This window comes from Pelodiscus sinensis, chromosome 3, assembly GCF_052426305.1.
Source record: "Pelodiscus sinensis isolate ZL-2025 chromosome 3, ASM5242630v1, whole genome shotgun sequence".
Taxonomy (NCBI): domain Eukaryota; kingdom Metazoa; phylum Chordata; order Testudines; family Trionychidae; genus Pelodiscus; species Pelodiscus sinensis.
This window is the reverse complement of record NC_143054.1, coordinates 103,888,040-103,912,043: the sequence shown is the minus strand read 5'-3', so window position 1 is coordinate 103,912,043 and position 24,004 is coordinate 103,888,040. Positions and strand designations below refer to the sequence as shown.

The 24,004-nt window shown below is 40.8% G+C and overlaps 1 protein-coding gene and 1 long non-coding RNA gene across 6 annotated transcripts in view; one reads left to right on the top strand and one right to left on the bottom strand.

Moving 5' to 3' along the window:
• PHACTR2 (phosphatase and actin regulator 2) overlaps positions 1-24,004 on the bottom strand; it is a 197,826-nt gene that overhangs the window by 52,256 nt on the left and 121,566 nt on the right. For 3 of the 5 annotated variants that reach the window (XM_075924329.2, XM_075924328.2, XM_006139329.5), the window contains exons 2-3: positions 10,036-10,203; positions 409-489 (exon numbers count right to left, since the gene is read on the bottom strand). In XM_075924329.2, the coding sequence (XP_075780444.2) occupies positions 409-489; positions 10,036-10,203 (249 nt within the window). Of the gene's footprint in view, positions 1-408; positions 490-2,117; positions 2,301-4,851; positions 4,911-10,035; positions 10,204-24,004 lie in introns of those variants that run through there. The other 2 variants (XM_075924332.2, XM_089777285.1) reach the window with 2 other exon arrangements.
• LOC112544074 (uncharacterized) lies at positions 219-17,921 on the top strand. The gene is made up of 3 exons (XR_003087394.3): positions 219-511; positions 5,869-5,957; positions 17,761-17,921. It is a non-coding gene; the product is annotated as an uncharacterized LOC112544074 (long non-coding RNA).

The following is a 24,004-nucleotide window of genomic DNA, read 5'->3' as shown; positions in this document are numbered from 1 at the left end:
AGGTGGTGGAATCTCCCTCTCTGGAGATATTTAAGAACAGGTTAGATAGACATCTGTCAGGGATGGTGTAGACGGAGCTTGATCCTGCCTTGAGGGCGGGGGGCTGGACTCGATGACCTCTCGAGGTCCCTTCCAGTCCTATTATTCTATGATTCTATGAACTTGTCTAAGAACACACAGCAAATCAACAGCAAAACCAGGAACAAATTGCAGGTCTCCAGACTCCAGGTCTGATGCCCTAGCCATCTGGTCAAACTGCCTCTTCCACTTGCTGCCAGTGTTTTACCAAATCTGCCTTTTTTTAAGCTAGCTAGCTGATATTCCTATGTTTTGGAACAACGTGATAATAATAATAATAATGTCATGCCTAAAAGTTTATTATCTATATTCTAGGTTAGTTGTCATCACCTTGCTCAGGCATTTCCTTCAGAACTCCCTTCCGTATCAACTCCTCTCTGCTTTGTCTTGTTGAAATCTTCCTTTCCAACACTTAGAAAAAGAGAAAGCACAGGTAAGAATACATCCATTCTGATGCTGAATGTAAAATAAATAAATAATAATAATAAAAAACCCAACACTTTGCACACTCCTTGATTTTGCTGAAAGTGAGGGTTATGTTTTCAGATCTCACATTCTAGAAATATTCTTTATTAGTCAGACAGTAGCCAATATCCTCAGCAATAATGCTGCTTAGCATAACATGAGTGGTGCCCGAACTGAATGGGGAAAACAACTTTAAAATAAATGAATATGACATGTTTTAAACAGGAAGAAAACAATAATTTGGGCTTCCTGTCACAACAAAAAATGCAGAGTCATGTTTTAGGTTGGGAAAAATATCATGATACACATTTTAATTACGTGTATTAGTCATTAAAAATAAATAGCTTTGTAATAATATAAAAACATATAAAGATAGCAACATGCCCACAAACAAAACACCCTGCCCAAATAGAGTGTAGAACAGGGCTACTCAACTTTGGAAGCCCCAGGGCCACAATGATACAACTCATGCCGAGGGCCGCAACTTAAATATAGTTACATATACATGCAAACATATACACAAATATATGCAAATAGCTTCTTTCACACTGACGGGCATGAAATCAAAGATTAAGCCAAGACTACACAACACGCAGACCCCATTTAAGTGAGTTCTGCTAATATTAATAAAATGCAATATTTACCCGATTTCCAGCCATATGACAGCACTTTTCATGAACAATGACAGTCCAGGAATATAACCACTAAAACACATATAAATAGATGACCATTCTATTGACTACTTTTTTGTTTTGGCTCTCACATGCAGGTCACGTGTTGAGCCCCACATAAAATCCAAACTGCACTGCGGGCTGCAAACAAATGGGCTGTGGGCTGCACGTGGTCTGCGTGTTGAGTAGCCCTGGTGTAGGATAAAAACTGATGGAGCTATCTTGGTTAGCAGCAGACAGCGTAGTGTGAAAAAGACCATGAGTGAAATTTAGCGCTTAACTTATAAGCTTAAATTTCATTTTTAAACATGCCAGGCACTTATGGTCAGATTTTCAAAGGTATTTAAATGCCTAAAGAAGCAGATAGCATCTGCTAGAATTTTCAAAAGCACCTAGGTACCTGCTAAGATTGAAATTAATGACTTAGGTGCCTGGGCACTTTTGAAAAACCCATTTTAGATACCTACCTGCATATTTAGGTGCCCAAATACCTTTGAAAAATCTGATCCTTAGGAGCCTAGATCTTACTGAAATTCTATAGGACTTAGGCTCCTACATGCCTAAGTCACTTTAGAAAATAGGACTTAAGTTCTTTTAGAATTCACAAAAATCATGGCAGTGACTAGCCAATGCCCAGTTCTTGCAAAGAGATGTATGTTGGTGGACACTTATGCCTCTGCAGAGTACCATGAAAGTCAATGGGACATGACAAAGAAGCAAAAGTCCTCCTGCCCATACTGTAGAAGGATTGGGATCTTAATAATAATAGTAAGAAGGTTTATTTATGATGACAGTACTACACTGAATGTATCATTGTACTCCAGTATCCTGGAAAATCCCCGCAGTGTAGATGTACCATTAGTTCTTACCATTTATGCTTACTGCTTCATTTTTGCATTATACCTGTCAATATCAATATCATTATCTGTTGATAGGCCTTATCCAATCTCCTTTGAACTCAACATCATTCTTTCCTTGGACTTCAATAGGCACTGGATTTGATCTATAAACTGGTTTTACTCATAATTATGTTTTTCCAATGCTACTGAGTAACATGGTAATTAATATTTTTAACTGAAAAATAAAAGGAACCAATAAACACTTCATTTCATATTAGGATGCAACTCTTTATATTTTCAAATCATTGTGTTACCATTATGTAAGTTTCGTCACACCCTTTAGATATAATTATCCCCATTTTATGGACTAGGAAGTTCACACAGAAAAAGTGTTAGGTCTTGATCCTTCATTATTCCTAGTATTAGCTGATATAATGTAATTTCTTTAAAGTAATTTTAAAAGCACTGTTACCTCAGCATGATAATTTTTTCAATGTATTTGATTCTTGAAAAGCATATTAGAAATCATGTTAATATTTTGTTCCTATGGACAAAAAAGGTTGCACACAAATATATCAGGCCAGCATTCTGTACTCTTGTGTAAGAGGTATATTGTGTCTACCTAAGATACCTTAATGTGTTGAGATGCCAACCTCTATTAAGGTCAAATCTTAATAATAATTTACGGAATATTATAGATATGAGATTGTATGTTACATTACATTTCACAATGCAATATTTTCAAAAAGTAAATGCACTTATACTTAACACAATAATTACATTTTAAAAAACGGTGTTAGAAATGACAGAACTAAGCTTGTTTGTGTCTTAATGTAGCCCTCTTTTGCATATGCATTAAGACAAAGTCTTTAATTACACAATCACATACTATGTTTTCCATAGGATCTCTACCTCATTTGCTGCACAGGATGGATAATGCTTGCTGAACACTGATGGTCATGCTTTCTTTTTCTTCTAATCCCTACTATTCAGTGTGTGGTCCCCCAGGCCTTGTTTACACCACACCATTCAAACACTACTCTGATAAGTATAAATTTCCTCATGGGCATTTTTATGGTGATCTCACCACAGAATCTGAGCACTTCAGAAATATAAATGAAGTAACCTGCACAACACTCCAGTGAGATAGGTTGACATTATAATCCCCCTCTGTAAAATGAGGGAGAAGAAGGCCAAAACTGTCACAAGACTCCACTGATTTTGAGAGATACTTTTGAATGTAACTTCCTAAGTTTAAATATGCAAAGTGAAAAAAACGAGAAGTTCTGTCATCTGGGACCATATTGACAACCACATAGTTCATCAGTAGAGTCAGAACCTTTAGATTCCTTGCATAGACTTCTGCCATTTGGGTTAAGGGAGTACTGACAGAGGTATCAGACTGATGTCTATGTGGCCCAATCTCCAGTCTAGAGACAGGATGGGATGCATTTTCCCACTGGGTTTCGCTATTTGCTGGTAGCAAACAAATGTCATGACAAAAAATCTCCTAGGTTCAGGTCCAGACTGTAGAAGGGGAGCATGGTCTAATGATTACAAAGCATTTTGACCTCTCTCTAGCGCCTGTCTCTGTGCCCCAGCTCCTACCCTATCTCCTATCCTAGCTTTTGGCTCTGTCCCTGCCCTTTGCACGTACCACCACCCTAGTCCTGTCCTGTCCCCTCTTCTATTCAACTAGCTCCTATTCCCCTCTACCTTTCCCCTCTCCCCCTCTATTCCCATCCACCTGCTTCAGTCTTTCCATTCTGGGTCCCTGCCCCTGTATGCCCTGCTTCTATCTTCCCTTATGCAATTTTCCTCCCCTCACATGCTCCTGCTCCCTACTCCTCCTGCTGCCAGACTCCCAACTGCTGGGACTCTCTGGTCCAGGAAGATCCATGATCCTGCCAGACCAAAGATGTTGTCGGACCAGAGAGTCCCAGTTTAGAAAGGACTGACCTGTGTAACTAAATCAGTACAGTTTGCTTGTCTAACTGACCTTGTTGATAATGTTCATGTAAGTCTAATGAGAACTGCCTTAGATGTCAGATTTTTCTAGTTGCCTTTTACATGATGTCATCATGATCCTTGTGATTTTACAGAAATGCAAACTCAGTTTGGAGCTCTAGTAAACCAGACAGCATTGTTCCTAATACCCGTGTTATGAAGTGCAACCAATACTGTAAGCACAATGTGCTTGCTTGCTAAAAAATGCTAATGTGATACAAAAAAACTCAGTTCCAAGAGACCCTTCTCCAATAAGCTCAAAAATCGTAGAGTGAAATTCTGGCCATGCTGAAGTCAGTGGTTAAACTCCTACTGACTTCAAAGAGGCCTGAGCTTCATCCTTAGATCAGAAAGGTTGGGTTGATGATTACTTGGTCTGTTCATTCCCTCTGGGGCACCTGGGCTTGGCCACTGGTGGAAGACAAGATAGTAGGCTACATGGACCATTTGTGTGAATATAGCATATTTTGTGTAAGTCTAATCCTGCACCCCCATTCACCCCAATAAACCCTATTTGTGCAAGGGATTCCACTGACTATTGTATTTTTTGTATTATCCCAATTCAACATAGGACTTACTTTTCATGGAAAGGTGAAGAATCAACTCTATTTATTGTAGAAAGCACGCTTCGTGCCATTCAATAACCATAAGCCTCAAGAACTTTTACTTTGTTTTGGTCTTTCCGAGATGAGCCCAGCTGATTCTGATTTAGTTTTGAGTTTTTCTCTAGGCTTAATCCTGATCTAATCAAGCTAAAAATGGTTTCTGGCCCCAATTCCGTATACTCTTACCATGGGGCTTTGAAGTGGCAGTTGCCTCATGCCAAGATATAAACTGCTGCCTTCTTTTCCTTTACAACAAATAGAAACAGAGGGAAAGCTTGAGTTGATGCCATTCACTGTTTGTTTTTACGTTATTTTAAAAGCTCTTTATACAGAAAGTGCACAACTGGGTTCACAGCGAATGGATTTTTATGAGACACACCATGGAAAATATGTTGCTAAAGGGAAAAATTCCAACCATCATTCCCACATCAGTACAAATATTTCCATATCTACTCCATCTTAAAATATTTGTGCCATATGTTATGTAGATTTTTCAGCTCTTAACACAATGCAATTACATGAAAAAAAAAAAAAAAAAAAAAGCTGTATGGTACAGCCTGGTCAAACTCTAACAAGGCCTTATTTCAAAAGGTCTGATCCAAAGCCCAGTGAAGTCAGATGAAAGACTCTCTGGCATGTTGTTTTCTTAGTGACAAAAAAGGTCACATACTTACCAGGATACTCTATTTGTTAGGCCTTTAAGGGTGTGTCTCCACAACAAAGTTATTTTGGAATAACAGCTGATCTTTCGAAATAACCATCCAAGCGTCTACACAGCAATTCCGTCATTTTGAAATAATTTTGAAATAACGGACAGCTTATTCCAACTTCTGTAAACTGTATTCTACAAAGAATAATGCCTATTCCAAAATAGCTATTTCGAAATAAGGCGTGTGTAGGTGCTCTCCTTCTGCTATTTCGAAGTAGCCCCTAAGTTATGCCTCCTGGAGCTCTAAATCGAGTTAGCATGTCTACATTAGGGAAGCCTCGGACTAATTTTAAGGCTTACCTGCAGTTTAGACGTGCTATTTCAAAATAAGCTATTTCAGAATAGCTATTCTGGAATAGCTTATTCCGAAATAGCTGTGAAGTGTAGACGTAGCCTAAGAGAACAAGCTAAAAACAGGACTGCTAACAATCTTAGGCCAGGTACTATCTTCACAATTGTAAAATACGTCTACCTCGTCTCTGTCCAAAACACAGGTAAAATCTCCCCTCCCAGCTGTTTGGGGAAGAGACCCTTCTGCCCTGATCCTGTGATGTGCCTGGTCCTTTTCCATCATAGACCAAAGGTAATGTCTTTCAGCTTCATTAATTAGTGAGGCAACAAGAGCCACCTGCTAAGCAAATGCCACTTTTTCTGCTTGTCCTGGGAATTTTCCTTCAATAGGCATAAGGATGAATTTTGTATCTCTGGGAAGCAGCTTGTGATGGGATTCATTCAGGCCACATGGAGTTTTACTTCAAACCCCACCTTTGTTGAAAAGTACTATGGAATTTAACATAATGCTATAAAAATGGTTCAACATATTTGAAGAATTTAAAATGCATTCCTATAGATCTTTTGTCTGAGTACATCTCAACAATGGACTCCATATCAGATAAGGATATTTCTTTACTGCAGAGTTATCTTCGGTGATTGGTCCGGGGGCCTGAGCACTGGATCTTATTTTGTATGCAAATGTTGGGAGAATAACAGCATCATTTTCTCCTTCATTCAATTCAACTCGTTTCTTGATATGTTTTGTGTTATGAAAATATATTTTCAGACAGTAGCACATCTAGAAGATTGTATAATATATATTTAAAGATGTACTCTATTTGATAATTTAGTGCTGCATTCTGCACCCCTTACTCAGAAAATCTGTAACAAAATCTAATGAGAGTTTGCTTGAATATAGTCAATAAGATAAGGCCATTAGGTGATCTATATTTGCCACCTTATATTTATAGACTTATTGACATTCTATTCATATTATAAACTATTTTATTCATGTAGAATGAGGTAGTGTATTTCCGTTAGACTTTCTTACTTAAAATTAAATATTTCAGGGCAGATTTTCCAAAGTTCATAAATACCATTTTTTCGTGAATCTTAACTTAACAACACACAAGGAACAGTGCTGTACACATGCAGTATTGCAAAACCCAAGCATTCAAAAATCATGAGTCAGATTCCGAAAATCATGGAGTGTATTAAATACATTTTTTTTGAATGGCACTTTTTACTTTATTGAGCCTTTCAGATTCATTTTTTCAAGCTTTTCTCAGCAACTTAAAAAAAACTAGTAACTTAAAAAAAAATTGAAAGTGAAAGTTAAGATTATCAGATAATAACATGACACCAGGTGCTTGGGCTTAGCAACTTTAAATATTGTGAAAATTGGAAACAATGCACGTGATCCCTAATTTGTGCAGTTGTTCTTTACAAATAAATATACACATTTATGTACTAATAAAAAAAATCTGTCATAGCTGTGCAAGTCCCTTCAAGTAAATAGAATTTCATAGTCATAACATCAATGTAATAGAGTGGAGAAGAATCAGGCCATTAGTCTTTAATTAGGATAGAATATATATGTACTTGCTAGGAAAAATAAAAACAATTAGCCAGTCTACTAAGTATTTAATCAAATTTTACAAGTTGTTTAAAATATGAACTCTATTCTCTACAATAAGAGAGTTTTTTCCTCTGTTGAATATGAGAGGCACTGAAATATTATAAGCTGTATAACTAAACACTATAGAAAAACCTTAGCTTTTAGAATTATTTTGGGTAAACATTCAGCTGAAAAATGGCCTGAATGCTGTACACTAGCATGAATTGCATATTGTAAGGGCTTGTAGTAGGAAGTCTTAGCCAAGTACCAAATCAAGATAAAAAAGTAAGTGTTAACTCTTGACCCATTTCTTAAAAATTCTATGTACCTTAAAGTCCTTTTGGAAGTGGAGGAAATTTAATACAGGAGATGCTTACTGAGATGCACTATTTGGTTGTGGCTAATAAAGTCAAGTATAGAAATGCCAACATTGTCATGGAGGGAAAGGGATTTATATTCATGTAGGTACCAGAACCTAACTTCCTTCAGTATCAACCTATGTCTGTCATTCCCTGCTAGAGGGATCTTTGCATTAGCATTGCCTTGTTCATGTCTTTAATTTCCACAGCTCATTAGAAGGCATAAAAAGTTTATAAAATGGGTTTCATGATAACAATGATCCAGTTGACAAAGCTCTCCAAAAAGAGCTCTCATATCCATGTAATTATCTGCTAACATACAGTATATCCACAGTTTATACTCCTTCATTATCAACCACATTGTATCACTGCCACTTTTTCAATGTAAAATCTCATAACCTGTATGTGTGAGTTCTTCACACAGAATAGAGTTCTGTACTGTAAAAGTTAAAAAATTGAAATCATGAAGAGTCAAAAAAAAAAAAATTAAACCTAATGGCTGTGTCTAGACTGGCATGATTTTCCCCAAATGCTTTTAACGGAAAAGTTTTCCATTAAAAGCATTTGCGGAAAAAAAGCGTCTAGATTGGCACGGACGCTTTTCTGCAAAAGCACTTTTGGCGGAAAAGCGTCCGTGCCAATCTAGACGTGCTTTTCCGCAAAAAAGCCCCGATCACCATTTTCGTGATCGGGGCTTTTTTGTGCAAAACAAATCTGAGCTGTCTACACTGGCCCTTTTGCGCAAAAGCTTTGCGCAAAAGGGACTTTTGCCCGAATGGGAGCAGCAGAGTATTTCTGCAAGAAGCACTGATTTAGTCAGTGTTCTTGCGGAAATTCAAGCGGCCAGTATAGACAGCTGGCAAGTTTTTCCGCAAATGCGGAAGAACTTGCCAGTCTAGACACAGACATCTATAATACTGTTTTAGTCTCTCAGGGTATGTCTACACTACCCCGCTAGTTCGAACTAGCGGGGGTAATGTAGTTATCCGCAGTTGCAAATGAAGCCCGGGATTTGAATTTCCCGGGCTTCATTTGCATGAAGCTGGCCGGCGCCATTTTGTAATTAGGTGTACAGCTAATTCGGATTAGAAGCCTAATCCGAACTAGCTAGTCCGTGCCGCATGTAGCTGCGCGGTACGGGGTCCGAACTAGCCGGCATTTAAAAATGGCGCCGGCCGGCTTCATGCAAATGAAGCCCGGGAAATTCAAATCCCGGGCTTCATTTGCAACTGCGGATGACTACATTACCCCCGCTAGTTCGAACTAGCAGGGTAGTGTAGACATACCCTCAGAGTATAAAGTTAAAAGCAGATTTGGTTTGGCTCAATATGTAGCATTTAATCAATAAACAGGAACAAAGCAGACCATAAAATGTAGGGATAATAAATAACAACAAACACAACAATAACAATAACAATAATAAATCCAATTAATTTTATAGCACTCCATACATTTAATTCCTGAATCATTCTGTAAAATGCAGCAAACTGTGTATTTTCTCTTTGCTCCTTGACAGAAAGAACTGAAGAAGGTGACAGAATAAAAATGCTGGTGATTGAAAATGTTGATCTTGACTTCTAATCAGCAAATTTGCTAATTTTTTCCATCAGCAAAATAGGAATAATAACACTTATCTATCTTGCATAGAGTTGTGAAAATTGATATTCCATTCTTGCAGAAGTGTTTTGAGATTCATGGGAAAACATTAATATAGAATACAAAAATGTGATTTAATTTTACAGATTAATTGACAGTATGAATTTGTGAAAAATATATGCTGAAGTACAGAGAAATTATTATTTGAGGGAGGGAATAGAGCCTCTAACACTCCACGTGTTGTTAAGTTTTGAGGGTTTGAGGACCCTGTCTAGGTACAACTTATGAACTGAGACTGCTTTTATGAACTATATGTATAACTTGAATCCACAATGTGTATTCAATCAGCTGTTTGCTGATGAGGACTGGTGGTCACATATAACAGGTTCTATCTGAAAGCAGCAACAGAACAAACTCTACATACAGACTCACTAACTGGTGGGGGAATATTTTACCTGTCCACACCAAATTTCTCTGAGGTAAAGTAGCTATGGTAATGTTCAGCAATAAACATATACTTTCTATATCAAAAGAATATGAAGTGGTAAAAAACAATTTCTGTTTATTTAGAAAAGTTCTTAGAGACAGAATTGACGATAGTATTTGAATTAGGTTATTCCTCACCTGGTACGAATCAGTGAAGGTATGCAAAATATTGGGCCTAAAACTCTTTACAATGTACAATGTCTCTTTAGCATCTAATAAACTTGAGCACCTTTTGAAGGCTTACCATCATCTAATGGTCACTTCTGGCCTTAAAAATCAAGCAATCTATGAAAGCAATGCTTACAGTTAACAAATGACCATACACATACCTGCAGATGTTTCTTTGAATTTGTCACTAGCCTTCTTCTTCCGCCATTTCCAAGGTTTAAAGATTTTGCCGATGGTAGAGAGTTTGCCTTTTCTTTTGAAAGGAGGAGTTTGGGATCCTGGGGTTGGCCCATCAGAATTTGCAATTGAAGCCTTGTCCAATCCATCAACTATATAAACAAGAAATGTAAAATAGCGTCTCTGCTGAGTCCAGATGAAGATTGTTTCAGGAGATTAAAAATAACCATCGCTTTGAGTCCCTTTGTTCCTTAACTATTCAATATCTTACTTACAACTGGTCAGAACTTCATTATAAATTATTTCGGATTAAAGCATCAAAAAAATTTTTCAATAAAAATGTGTGTTTTCCCCTGCCCTGTAGCTTGAGAATCTAGTCAGACCATTTCATTGGGGGAAACAAATCTTCCACTGCAAACTGAAACATTTTCCATAGTTAAAATTTAAGCAGAAAAAATAAATCTGTTTTTCTCCTAGCTCTAATATTAACAATTCTAGCAATGGAATAGGACACTCAGAAATAGGTTAGTTTGATATCCTTGATAGTCAGTAATTCACAATGGAGACTGTCATAGAATCATAGAACACGAGGACTGGAAGGGACCTCGAGAGGTCCTCGAGTCCAGACCCTTGCCCTCATGGCAGGACCAAATACTGTCTATACCATCCCTGATAGACATTTATCTAACCTACTCTTAAATATCTCCAGAGATGGAGATTCCACAACCTCCCTGGGCAATTTATTCCAGTGTTTGACTACCCTGACAGTTAGGAACTTTTTCCTAATGTTCAACCTAAACCTCCCTTGCTGCAGTTTAAGCCCATTGCTTCTTGTTCTCTCCTCAGAGGCCAAGATGAACAAGTTTTCTCCCTCTCCCTTATGACACCCTTTTAGATACCTGAAAACTACTATCATGTCCCCCCTCAATCTTCTCTTTTCTAAACTAAACAAACCCTATTCTTTTAGCCATTCTTAAGTCATGTTCTCTAGACCTTTAGTCATTCTTGTTGCTCTTCTCTGGACCCTCTCCAATTTCTCCATATCTTCTTGAAATGCGGTGCCCAGAACTGGACACAATACTCCAACTGAGGCCTAACTAGCGCAGAGTAGAGCAGAAGAAGGACTTCTCGGGTCTTCCTCACAACACACCTGTTAATGCATCCCAGAATCATGTTTGCTTTTTTTGCAACAATATCACACTGCTGACTCATATTCAGCTTGTGGTCCACTATAACCCCTAGATCCTTTTCTGCCGTACTCCTTTCTAGACAGTCGCTTTCCATTTCGTATATGTGAAACTGATTGTTCCTTCCTAAGTGGAGCACTTTGCATTTGTCTTTATTAAACTTCATCCTGTTTAGCTCAGATCATTTCTCCAATTTGTCCAGATCATTTTGAATTATGACCCTATCCTCGAGATTAGTCGCAACCCCTCCCAGCTTGGTATCATCTGCAAACTTAATAAGCGTACTTTCTATGCCAATATCTAAATCGTTGATGAAGATATTGAACAGAGCCGGTCCCAAAACAGACCCCTGCAGAACCCCACTTGTTATACTTTTCCAGCAGGATTGACAACCGTTAATGACTACTCTCTGAGTATGGTTATCCAGCCTGTTATGCATCCACCTTATATTAGCCCCATCTAAGTTGTATTTGCCTAGTTTATTGATAAGAATATCATGCGAGACCATATCAAACGCCTTACTAAAGTCTAGGTATACCACATCCACCGCTTCTCCCTTATCCACAAGACTCGTTATCCTATCAAAGAAAGCTATCAGATTGGTTTGACATGATTTGTTCTTTAGAAATCCATGCTGGCTGTTCCGTATCACCATGCCACCTTCCAAGTGTTTACAGATGATTTCCTTAATTACTTGCTCCATTATCTTTCCTGGCACAGAAGTTAAACTAACTGGTCTGTAGTTTCCTGGGTTGCTCTTATTTCCCTTTTTATAAATGGGCACTATATTTGCCCTTTTCCAGTCTTCTGGAATCTCTCCTATCGCCCATGATTTTCCAAAGATGATAGCTAGAGGCTTAGATACCTCCTCTATCAGCTCCTTAAGTATTCTAGGGTGCATTTAATCAGCCCCTGGTGACTTGCAGGCATCTAACTTTTCTAGGTGATTTTTAACTTGTTCTTTTTTTATTTTATCTTCTAAACCTACCCCCTTCCCAGTAGCATTCACTATGTTAGGCATTCCTTCAGACTTCTCGGTGAAGACCAAAACAAAGAAGTCATTAAGCATCTCTGCCATTTCCAAATTTCCTGTTACTGTTTCTCCCTCCTCACTGACCAGTGGGCCTACCCTGTCCTTGGTCTTCCTCTTGCTTCTAATGTATTTATAAAGTCTTCTTGTTTCCCTTTATTCCCGTAGCTAGTTTGAGCTTATTTTGTGCCTTTGCCTTTCTAATCTTACCCCTGTATTCCTGTGTTGTTTGCCTATATTCATCCTTTGTAATTTGTCACACTTTCCATTTTTTATAGGACTCCTTTTTTATTTTTAGATCATGCAAGATCTCGTGGTTAAGCCAAGGCGGTCTTTTGCCATATTTTCTATCTTTCCGACACAGCGGAATAGCTTGCTTTTGGGCCCTTAATAATGTCCCTTTGAAAAACTGCCAACTCTTCTCAGCTGTTTTTCCCCTTAGTCTTGATTACCATGGGACCTTACCTATCAGCAGGGCTTGACAAATAATACAATCTACTCGCCTTTGGCGAGTAGATTGTAACCTGGAAGAGCCAGGTTTGGACGATCTGCGCATGCACAGATTGCCGGACAGCACGGCTGGCGAGCAGGGCTCGTCGTGGTTTGGCGAGCCCTGCCTATCAGCTCTCTGAGCTTACCAAAATCAGCCTTCCTGAAATCCACTGTCTCTATTTTGCTGTTCTCCCTTCTACCCTTCCTTAGAATTCTGAACTCTATGATTTCATGATCACTTTCACCCAAGCTGCCTTCCACTTTCAAATTCTCAACCAGTTCCTCCCTATTTGTTAGGATCAAATCTAGAACAGCTTCCCCCCGGTAGCTTTTTCAATCTTCTGAAATAAAAAGTTGTCTCCAATGCAGTCCAAGAATTTATTGGATAGTCTGTGCCCCGCTGTGTTATTTTCCCAACATATATCTGGATAGTTGAAGTCCCCCATCACCACCAAATCTTGGGCTTTGGATGATATTGTTAGTTGTTTAAAAAAAGCCTCATCCACTTTTTCCACCTGGGTAGGTGACCTGTAGTAGTCTCCAAGCATGACATCACCCTTGTTTTTAATCCCTTTTAGCCTAACCCAGAGACTCTCAACACTTCTGTCTCCTATGTCCATCTCCACCTCACTCCAAGTGTGTTCATTTTTAATATATAAGGCAACACCTCCTCCCTTTTTTCCCTCTCTATCCTTCCTGAGCAAGCTGTTCCCTTCTATACAAACATTCCAATCATGTGTATTATCCCACCAAGTTTCTATGATGCCAACAATGTCATAATTGTACTTATTTATTAGCACTTCCAGTTCTTCCTGCTTATTACCCATACTTCTCGCATTTGTATATAGGCATCTAATTTTTGACCTTGCCTCCCAGTTTTGCCCTGATCCTCCTTTCTCTCTGCCATTATAGCCCACGCTCCCTCCAATTTCCAACCGATGACGAAGTCAGTCAGTCATGACGAAGGCTGCTTATTAACAAACAGATTAACACTAAGCTTTTGGAGTTGAATCCAAAATATGGTAGGCAAATATGCAAATAAGAATGACTGGGTTCGATCAGAAAACATTTATTGACAAAATCAAAGTATGAGCCAATATTTACCACAAATAACCTTAATGCTGGGTTTTGTGCCCTGTCTGCTGCCTCATCCTACTTCTGGCCTATTTCACCAATACAGACATCATAATTCTCAGGCAGAGTTTGTTTGATAAGTTCTATATTTACCCTAGGCTTCGGTATTAACCCATACCATCAAGAAGAAAGCCATTTCACAGAGCCACCCACTTGGCTTTGATTACTGTCATCTAGTAAGTCTGATGTTATGGTTTTTGACAATAAAACATGCATGGATTTAGTCTGACATAATTTCAATTGTTTATCCCACCTACAAATTTTTCACCTGAAAGCTGAGGTGACAAATTCCACTGAATGCAGGAGAAAATGAAAGGCAGTTCATTTTAAATCAAAGGAACTTATAAAATAGTTTTATTGTTGAAAAACCAGATGTACTTAAGCATTTGTATGCTATTTCACTGAAATTCATTTCTGGATAACAGTAATGCAAGGAAATTGCCTCTTTCCGGCTCATGCAGGAAAACTCCTAACAATGTGCTTAAATCCTTCTCTATTCAGGAAAGAATGTAAGCACATACTGAAATGCTCTCATGAAACCCCACCAAATACAATGGGGTGGTGCATGGACCTAGGGGTTACCTGTGTAGATCTACTTGCAAGGTTGGGGTAACAGCTACAGTGGACAAATGTTAACTTTTAATGGTGCAAAGAGTGTGACAGTCATCTAAATGTGGGCATCTCTTTTAGCAATAAGAAAGACATCATTTAAAACAACATTATCAGGGACCTGTCAACCCAGCAATGCAAAAAATTTAGGATTATTTACAAAGCAAATCTATATTACAAATAGCATTAATCTCTAAACATATTGGCTATTTTAAAGTGCTCCATGCTGAAGTTTGCCATCCTCAGCATTTTCTATTTTGTTAAGATTGGTTAAAATGTCAAATTGTTAAAGATCAACTAAAAGCCTGATTCACCCCTTCATTGGTGATGAGCTAGCTATAGGAACCAATAAGGGAAATAATGCACCTCCCTGAGCATGGGCCTGCCAGCACACATGAGAGCAGCCTCAGAGGTCACTTAAACCTGCACCTCAGATCTAACAGTCCCTACAGGCCACTCCAGCAGCCAAGGCGTAGAAATACTCTGTCTGCACTCCATCCTTGGCATACCTCCCATGCCAGGTAATAGAGAGCCAGCTATGCTGTTTGTGCAACTCATCTTTAATATCTGCTACCGGGATGAATTTGCAGTGTTAGCAGTGAGGAAAACAAAAACAAAACAAACATAGGTTTTTACTTATAAACTGGCCCAATTTTATTTGGAATAATTTAGGGACATATTGGTTAACCCCATGCCATATATATATATATATATACTCACTGTTTAGAACAGAACCACATTTTAGTAATTAACTGATAATTCCTTGGTTATAATCTGTTGTTAGTAACTTGGGTGACTGCTCACTAAAAAGGAATATAAAGCAGGAGTAATGAAGTACCTAACAACAGTAAACAACGCACTCAAAGAATTTTTCTACCAAAAAAGGCTACTGAATTTGTAGAGTCACTGCTTTTATTATTCCTCTTTTTTTCCACCTAATATAGCAGTTCCACATTAATATGAAGGGAACTTTGAGCTACATGGCTAACATCATTGCATGTTTGGATGTCATTTTAATTAAATCCTACAAAGATAGTATATTATCAAGACAATAGTGAGCAAAGAGTATACAAATATATAGAAATTTCATTATACATATATGTGTTGAGCTACAGGAGCAAAACTTTTTCATTGTGTATCTACGGAGACTGTATTACAATCTCAAATTACAATTACCGTATATACTCGAGTATAAGCCGACCCGAATATAAGCCGAGGCACCTAATTTTACCACAAAGAACTGGGAAAAAATATTGACTCGAGTATAAGCCTAGGGTAGGAAATGAGGCAGCTACTGGTAAATGTAAAAAATGAAGATAGATACCAATAGCACCAGTCACACATGGGAACAGACGCTCGGACACTCGGCCCAACCAGCTCAGCCCCCGCCGCCCCCGCCCGGACCTTTCCCAGGCCAGAGCCCCTCTCGGCTGCTCCCCGAGCCTCCCTGCCGGCGGCCCCGGGGCGAGGCCGCTGGCTCCGAGCAGCACCTGCGGGCGCACCCGCAACCCAAGCGGCCGGCAGAGGCTCCGAGCGCCCCGCGCAGCGACGGCCCCCGACACACGGAGCCCAGCCCGCTCCCGGCAGCGCCCCCACCCCGAGCGCCTCGGTTACCGGGGCCGGAGCTCCGGGCTCACGCGGCTAGACCCGGCCGGCGGCAGAGACGCGCTGAGCCCGCCCGCCTCAGTTCTCGAGACGCTGACTCGAGTATAAGCCGAGGGGGGCATTTTTCAGCACAAAAAATGTGCTGAAAAACTCGGCTTATACTCGAGTATATACGGTACATCCGTAATAGCCTAGTGGAGCACAAGATTGGGAATCAGATCTTCTGAATTCTGTTTCTGGTAATGTAACTGACTAAGTAACCATGGATGTGTCAGTTAAGCTATTTCTGCAATAATTTATCCATTTGTAAAATGGGGATAAGAGTTACACAGATCACAAAATCATTGTGAACATTAACTATTAAGGATTCTGAGATTCTACAGCAAAAGTGTGTAATGCTAATATTTAGTATTGATATGGTGCTTTAGAAAGCAGTTATTAAACTAATGAAACTGTGTGGTAGGAAATATTTATTATTATTAACAACAATATTAACACTAATACTAAGACTTCAGTCCACAGAAAATAAAGCAATTCTGAATAAAGGCTGTTACAGCACCTTCAAGTTTCCCATTTGTTTGTTTAAGCATTACTGCAGAAAGGTAGTTTGTGGAACACCTTTTTTCTGGTCCCACTCTATTAGTCTCATACTTCTCTGCTAGGTCAATCGTTATCAAAGAATTCATTTAAAAAACAGGAGCTAAGAATGGGAATGCACATAAATAGTTGGTGCATTCATTACATATGAAAAAAACATCCATGCCTGGTGTGATGGTGCGTACACCCCACACTGGCCATCCAAGAGCTGAATTAGACCAGGTGACCCAATTAGCCTGCAAAGGCTAGAGGCAGTTAATCAGGGAGAGACTTACTTGTGAAGTTAACAGGCAGGGCCTATAAGGTAGTGGCAACAGATAGGTCTGTTAGAAAAGACTACAGGAAGACATGCAGCAGTCACACTCTTCATGAAGAGGGTTCCTGGAGCTGTTATACTTAGAGGGAAAAGGGGAATGAAGAGTGATAGGAACCAATGCACAGAAGAAGCAGTGAGGGCTGAGAAAGGAAAGCCCAGAATTGCAGAGCTGAGGGTCCCTGGATTGGAACTTGGGGAAGAAGGTGAACTCAGGTTCTCACACCAGCCTATAAGGCAGCAGTGGGAAATAACCCGTCCACATGCAGTACACCAGGGATAGCCCCCGATGAGCTACTGCTGCTGTATTTACCTACTCCTCTGCAGGTACGGGCACTTCCAGCACCAGTTGACTGCAGATTGCTGTTCTCAGACAATGGGAACAGTGGAAAGGGGTGTCTTTGTCCGCACTGCTTCCCACAGCTCCCATTGACCAGGAATGGCGATCTTCAGCCCACGGGAGGTGCAAACAGCCATACCAAAGATGCAGATAAATATAGTGAGAAAGCCCAGCAGGGTGATCCACTGCCGTCCTATTGCCCACCCCTGCTCTAAGGGAAGGGCATGAAGCTGAGGCAGTGAATAGGACTGCTGATGGACTGTACCCCAGAAGGGAGACTGTACCCCAGAATAAGAATGTTAAGGGACCTTGCACCTATTTTGTATACTTATAAACCCATCTGCTAGAGATCTAGTTTTGAATGTATTTCTCTCACCCTCTGATCTCACTCTCTCCCCAAAGGGATATGCTACAAAAAAGATACACAAGTATATTCAGATCTCAAATCTGAATATTAGAAGACGGAATGACTTCACACGTGCAGCCTTGCAGGAGGGTGCCAGAGTTTGACGTCATGGTCTCAAATCCAGCAGAGTCAACATGTTTATGCAGCTGCATGTTATCTCAATTCACTGACAAGAACAATAACTCCTGGACTTGGTACAGTGTAAATAAAACTGCTTATTTCTAAAGCTTATTGGAAAAAATCCTGTGAGTGGTAAAATGTTTGAGCCTCTAGTTAAAAGTCAATTTTGATATCAATGTGATAGTTAACCAAAACTCTCAAATTATATACCGCGTATCTTTTTTTCCTTAAACAAAAACAAAGATTGAAAAACAGATTTTTTTCTTTTTGTTTTACTTGGGAAGAAAAAGAATGCAACTAATCCTCAATAGATGGACAGTAATGGTCCTCTGAGCAATCCAATGAATTGGCATTGTAGGCATTTGCCTTGCCATACATCTGGTGTTTTAACTTACAGAAACTGTATCTTGACAAAATGTATTTGATTGTATTATAATTAAATGGAAGGGAAAAACTAAAAGTCCTAACGTGGGTGGCTGAACAGCACTTTCCACAAGGAGCTGCCAATGCTGCAAAATGTTAATTAGACCGCCTGTTAGCAGTGTGCTCAACAGGTTGGTAGTGGCTATCTCAGATTAATTTGGATTGCTGTTTTAAAATAATAGAAGTGGGTAGTGGATATATCCCCTTAGCATAGCCATAGCTGGTGCATGTGATATGAACACACAAGTCTAGAAAAGGTTTCACATGGCTGATTCACACCTCTCCACTTTGTAAAAAGCAAAGTGAAATCTTGCTCCAGTATGTCCAACTCCATAACAGAAAAGGCAAATTTGTCTAAATTTGTTAAACCTCCAATCAAAAGCCAAATTCTGGTCCTTCATAAGCAGCTGCATAGAGCTGCAAAGTACCCTTACTAATGCATATGTGTTTCAAAAGCACTTAGAAAAAATCTACTGAAAATCTGTGATTCCTTGACAGTGCTATTATGGATGTATATGGTTTCCATGGTGTCATCCAGACATCTCAGAAAAAGTCACAGCATCCAAAGAAGTGGGCAGAATATATTACAGACAAGATTTACATTATCCTCATACCCCCTCAGGCTGAGGAATATGCCAGGCCCTTTTGACGACACAACATTATGTATGGCCATAACATTCTGTAGGCAGATGCCTTTCACACATGTACAGGGCATGGGCACATGTAAAGCTACATCATAGGCATGACCAAAATCTGAATAATGGTTCCATCTTCCACATGGACTTGCCACTGTTTTCTCTTTCTCTGTCCCTTACTCTCTCCCACACCTAAAGCATAATTTTTCTCATTATCCTCAAGAGTGTGTTTAGACTAGGCTGGAAAGCTACGACCCCACAGGCCAAATGCTTTCCTTGATCTGGCCCATAAAGTTCAGGGCTCTCTCCACCTGCAATAGGGCGAGCTGGCACCGGTGCTCCAGCCATATGGAGGAGTGCTGTGGCTGGAACACCAGTGCGGGCTCCCCAATTTGAGGGGAGCCCACAGTCTCATGGGTCCAATCAAGGCAAGCTTCAAGAGAGATTTGGCTCATGGGCTCTGCCTGGCATGGGGAAGAAGTGGCTCTGCATGCTCCAGGAAAGCACTCCTTGCAGCATTCAAAGCTGTGCAGAGCCACTTGTGCCTCCCCCCCCAGGAGCTATGCCAGGTAGGCACCCCAAATCCCTGTGTCCTCCCACCTCTTCCCTTCTGCCCAGACCCTGCATCCCCACCTCACTCCTGTACTCTCCCTTCTGCCCAGACCCCTCACCTGCACCATACCTTCTGCCCAGACCCTTCACCCTCAGCCCACTTCTGCATCCTACATCCTTGTCCAGACCTTCACCCCCACCTCACTCCTGCACCCTAGCTCCTGACCAGACCCAACATCCCCACCACAGTCCGCTCCCTGGAAGCCCCCTTCTGCACAATGAACCCCTCATTTTTGGCCCCATCTTAGAACCTAGAGGGGCCCCCACAAAATCTACTAGCCGCAGGCCTCCAGAAGAATTAATCCAGGGCTAGGGGGAAGGTGTCTCATCTCTCCCCTGTTACGCTGGAGCTTAAGGGGAGTGAGGTAAGTGTCTTTTTATTTCTGCTTCCCAGTTGTTGGCTACATCTGTGAGAGTTTTTTTAATCTTCACTGGGGGACTAGCGATGGTTTGTTTGTTTTGTTTCGCTTCTTACTTGCATGTGGCTCCCAACTGATTTTTCTGTTGGTCAGTGACCCTTACCCCCAAAAAGTTCCCACCTCCTGATTTAAGGTCCATGTGAACAAAAAAGGTTATCCTTCTTTCAGAGGGTGGGGAAGCTTCTTCCTGGCTGCCTGGAAGCAAAAAAGTTGTCTTCAGCTCACTACTCTGCACAGGTGACTAGGGGGAAACAGAACGTTGGATGTTCCAGGGGTTTCAGTGCCAGCCTGGGACTTGGGATTTCCAGTTCCAATTCCCTGCTCTGCCAGAATTCACCTGCAACTTTCAGTAGGTCACCAAGGATTTGTCTTCACTGACGAGTTAACTTATGCTTGTCCCTAACTCTAGTCCTGCCCCCGCAAAATCTCTTAACTCATGTGGTGATGCTTTTAACTAGAGCTGGTGGGGGTGCAGAGTACAGCTTGAGTTAGCATTTCTTGTCAGCTGCTAGTACGATCTAATGTCACTAACAGAATTGCTTTGCATGGGCCAGCTGTTGTTTCACAAGGTAGCTGGTCTCTTGTGAGCTCAGCTAATTTGAATGTAGATCATTCAAGTTAACTCGGCAGCGAAGAACTACACCGAGTCTCTCTGTGTCTCTGTTACTCATCTGGATAACAGCACTTCTCTATCTCACCGGTAGTGTGAGGATAGATATATTAAAGATTCTGAGACACTCTGATACAATAGTAATAGGATCTAGATAAGTATAGATAATGAAGCTGGGCTGGAGGATGCAGAGCAAATGACAGAAGACACTGCATAAGAGCTACTGCACTGGCTTGGAAGACTGCACCAAGGAGCACTTTGCACACCTTGGCTGTTTGGTGAGCCAGCCTGGGATTTTTTTCTATTATGTTTTCAGGCAGTATCAGACCAGTTTGTCTTGTTCTTTTTGTAGACACATCATCCTGAGACCCTCGGGAAAGAGGGGAAAATTTGAGGAAGGATACAGGAAACCAGTAATATTACAGTATTTTGTTTCCTCTCTCCCCACAGGTAATTTCCATATTAAGTACCTTGTGTGGCATGGTGCTGGTGGTGCTCACAAGGGCATTATGACTGATGACATTGAAAAATGATAAGCATACATACAAAGAAACAGGTGTTATGAGGAAAAACCCTGACAACCTTGCTCAGGCTTGTACTCAGTCCTGGCATAGGCAAAACCCAATTGAGACAAGGAGGAGGTTGCCTAGGACTGAATACAATGCACCTCCAGATTTGGTTTCATATTTGTAATACTTGCACATACCAACCTATTACAGATTAGTTATTCACATTCTGGCACCATGCTGTCTTCATTAGAGCATCAGATTGTCCTACATCCTCATCACTTACTCTCTCTTCAATCAACTGTTCAACTTCTGCCCTTTTTGGCTTCTTTCATAAGGCACGATTAAAAGCTTATTGTTCCCAGAATACAGACTTTAGAATCCAAATTAGCTGAAAATTAATAATTTCCACCTGTTACCTGCTCTCTGACTGGAACCCAGTTGGCTCAGGTTAGAAAAGAGCAAAGTTAGGTTCACAGTAAATTGTTTCCTTTCCTTTCCTTCCTTCAATGATTTGTTTTGTTTTTTAAAAAGGCAGATGGAAAGCTTCCAGAAAGTAAAGTTTTCCAGATGTAATAAATGTCAAGACAGATCCTAAATTTGACTGAAAAAACTAAACAGTAAGAAACCAACCAACCAACCAACCGAACCAACCACTAAATGGAGAAAAGGGGGTGGAAACAAAAGAAAAAAAAACTTGCTGCATAAATGAAACCACAACCAAACTGCTTTGTTTAACGGAAGGCTGAAAGTTACTGTTCATCATGCCAGTTATCAGGAAATGATATTCACATTGAAATGCACTAATAAAGTTTTCTAATATATTGGTGGGGGGACAAAAAGAGAGAAAAATCTTAGATTCAGCCTAACAATATCTTTACATTTAATTATCTTGTTGATTTTTATGAAGATACTGTATATTTCAGTGCCACATCTGAAAATACAACAAAACCAGAAATATTTTCTTACACTGATATTTCTTGCTATATTCCAACATTAGAGAAAAATCAATAAGGATTAATTTATGGAAAATACTTTTAGCAACTGACAAATGACAGAAATTCTCAGCAGAGCTAACAGGAGTGTGAAAATAATTTGAAATAAGTATGTGGCCACCCTATTTTTGTGCTAAAATAAACAGGAACAAAAAACATTTCCGAAGTAAGTGAAACATGTTTTACAGTTGATAAAATGAGACCCAGTCAAGTGTATCACATGGAAGCCTTTGGATCCATTCCCATTTCTCAAGCTAGTTCCAAAATTACCTTCCAGCTGTACATAATACAGTGGAAACATTTCAATGGCCTGTCAAAACATCTAGCACTAAAGCAAAGAAATATAGGAAAGAACTGAGACCCTCATACTGGTTTGGTCTTCCAAGAGAAAAAAAAAAAACCATGTAATAGTTAAAATATGTAATTTGCCTAAGTTTGGACTTCCTATTCCCTGTAGTTCAAAGAAACCTGAAAAGACAACATGAGAAATACAATATGCAGAAATTAGTTTAAAAATACTGAAATGAGTATGTCAACTGAGCGTCTCCTAGTACAGAGGCAGGCAAACTACAGCCCATGGGCCATATCCGTCCACTCAGAGCTTTTGATCTAGCCTTGAAGATGACCAGTTTGGTTGCACAGTGGGAATAAACCAGGCTCCTTGCCTGCTGTGGCCCTGTGCCACTCCCAGATGTGGTACAGGGCACAGTGGCTCAGGGTATGGGCAGAGAAGGCTCTGCATGCTGCCCTTGCCAACAGGCACCATGCCTGGAGCTCCAACTGATCAAGTATGGGGAACCATACCCATTGGGAGCTATGGGGACAGTGCCTGCAGGCGAGGGCAGCTCATGGAACCATCTGCACTTCCACTCCAGGAGCTGCTGCCAGAAGTATTGGCCACTCCTGGGAACAGCACAGAGCCAGGGCAGGGGAGAGCCTGTCTTCCTGCTGCGCCGCTGACTGGGAGACACTTGAGGTAAGTGGTGCCTGGCTGGAGCCCGCATCCCAGACCTTTCCTGCACCCCATCCCCAAAACCCCTCACGCACCCCAACCCCCTGCCCTGATCCTCCTCCCACACCCCTGCCCCAGCCCTGCATTAATGTCCAGACACACAATGTCCATACTCAGATGTGGTCCTCAGGCCAAATGGTCCATGCCTTGCCTAGCAACACAACACAGGTGCTGCTCATGATCATCCCAAAATGCCAGGGGTCCTTCCTGACTGTCAGGGTCATAAATATTCAAATACAAGATTTTCAAGTGCTCAAAGCCACAGCAGGAGGTGAGAGGCTGAGGACAGGGGGGGTGCAGAATGCAGGGCGGGGGGGCTCAGGCAAGGGAGCTCAGGGCTGGGAGGGCAGTGGGGGCTTAATGGGTCCACCCTTGTTATGTATGACAGTTGCTCTGACAGTGGCTGCTCCTGGGGAGCAGGGCTGCACTGCTCTGTCAGTTCTGTCTGGGGGAGTCCCAGGGCTACACTACCTGGCCCTCCAGGCCAGTGGCTCCTCGTGGCGGGGGGTGGGAGGGAGTCAGGAGGGTTTATTGAGATTTGCTTATCGGATAGTCAACTAGTCCTTCACATCCCTATACAAGAGTCTGGGTTGGAGTGTCTGAGGGGACTCAAGGCAGGGGATTTGGGTATATGATGGACTCAGGGCACAGAGTTGGGGTGTGTGTGGGGGGGTGCAGGAATATTATAGCAGGGGACTGGGGATGTAGACCTGCAGGAGTCTGGGGTTGTAGGGGTGCATGAGTTTGGGAATATCGGGGTTTGATGGGCTTAGATCTGGGGCATGGGAGATGCAAGAGTGTTATGATGCTATGGCCAGATTAGGGCTGGAGCGCAATTGGGGACTTGTTGGCCAGGCTTCATTTTTAAATAAAGTAAAATATTATGTCCAACACAAAAGGTTTCAACA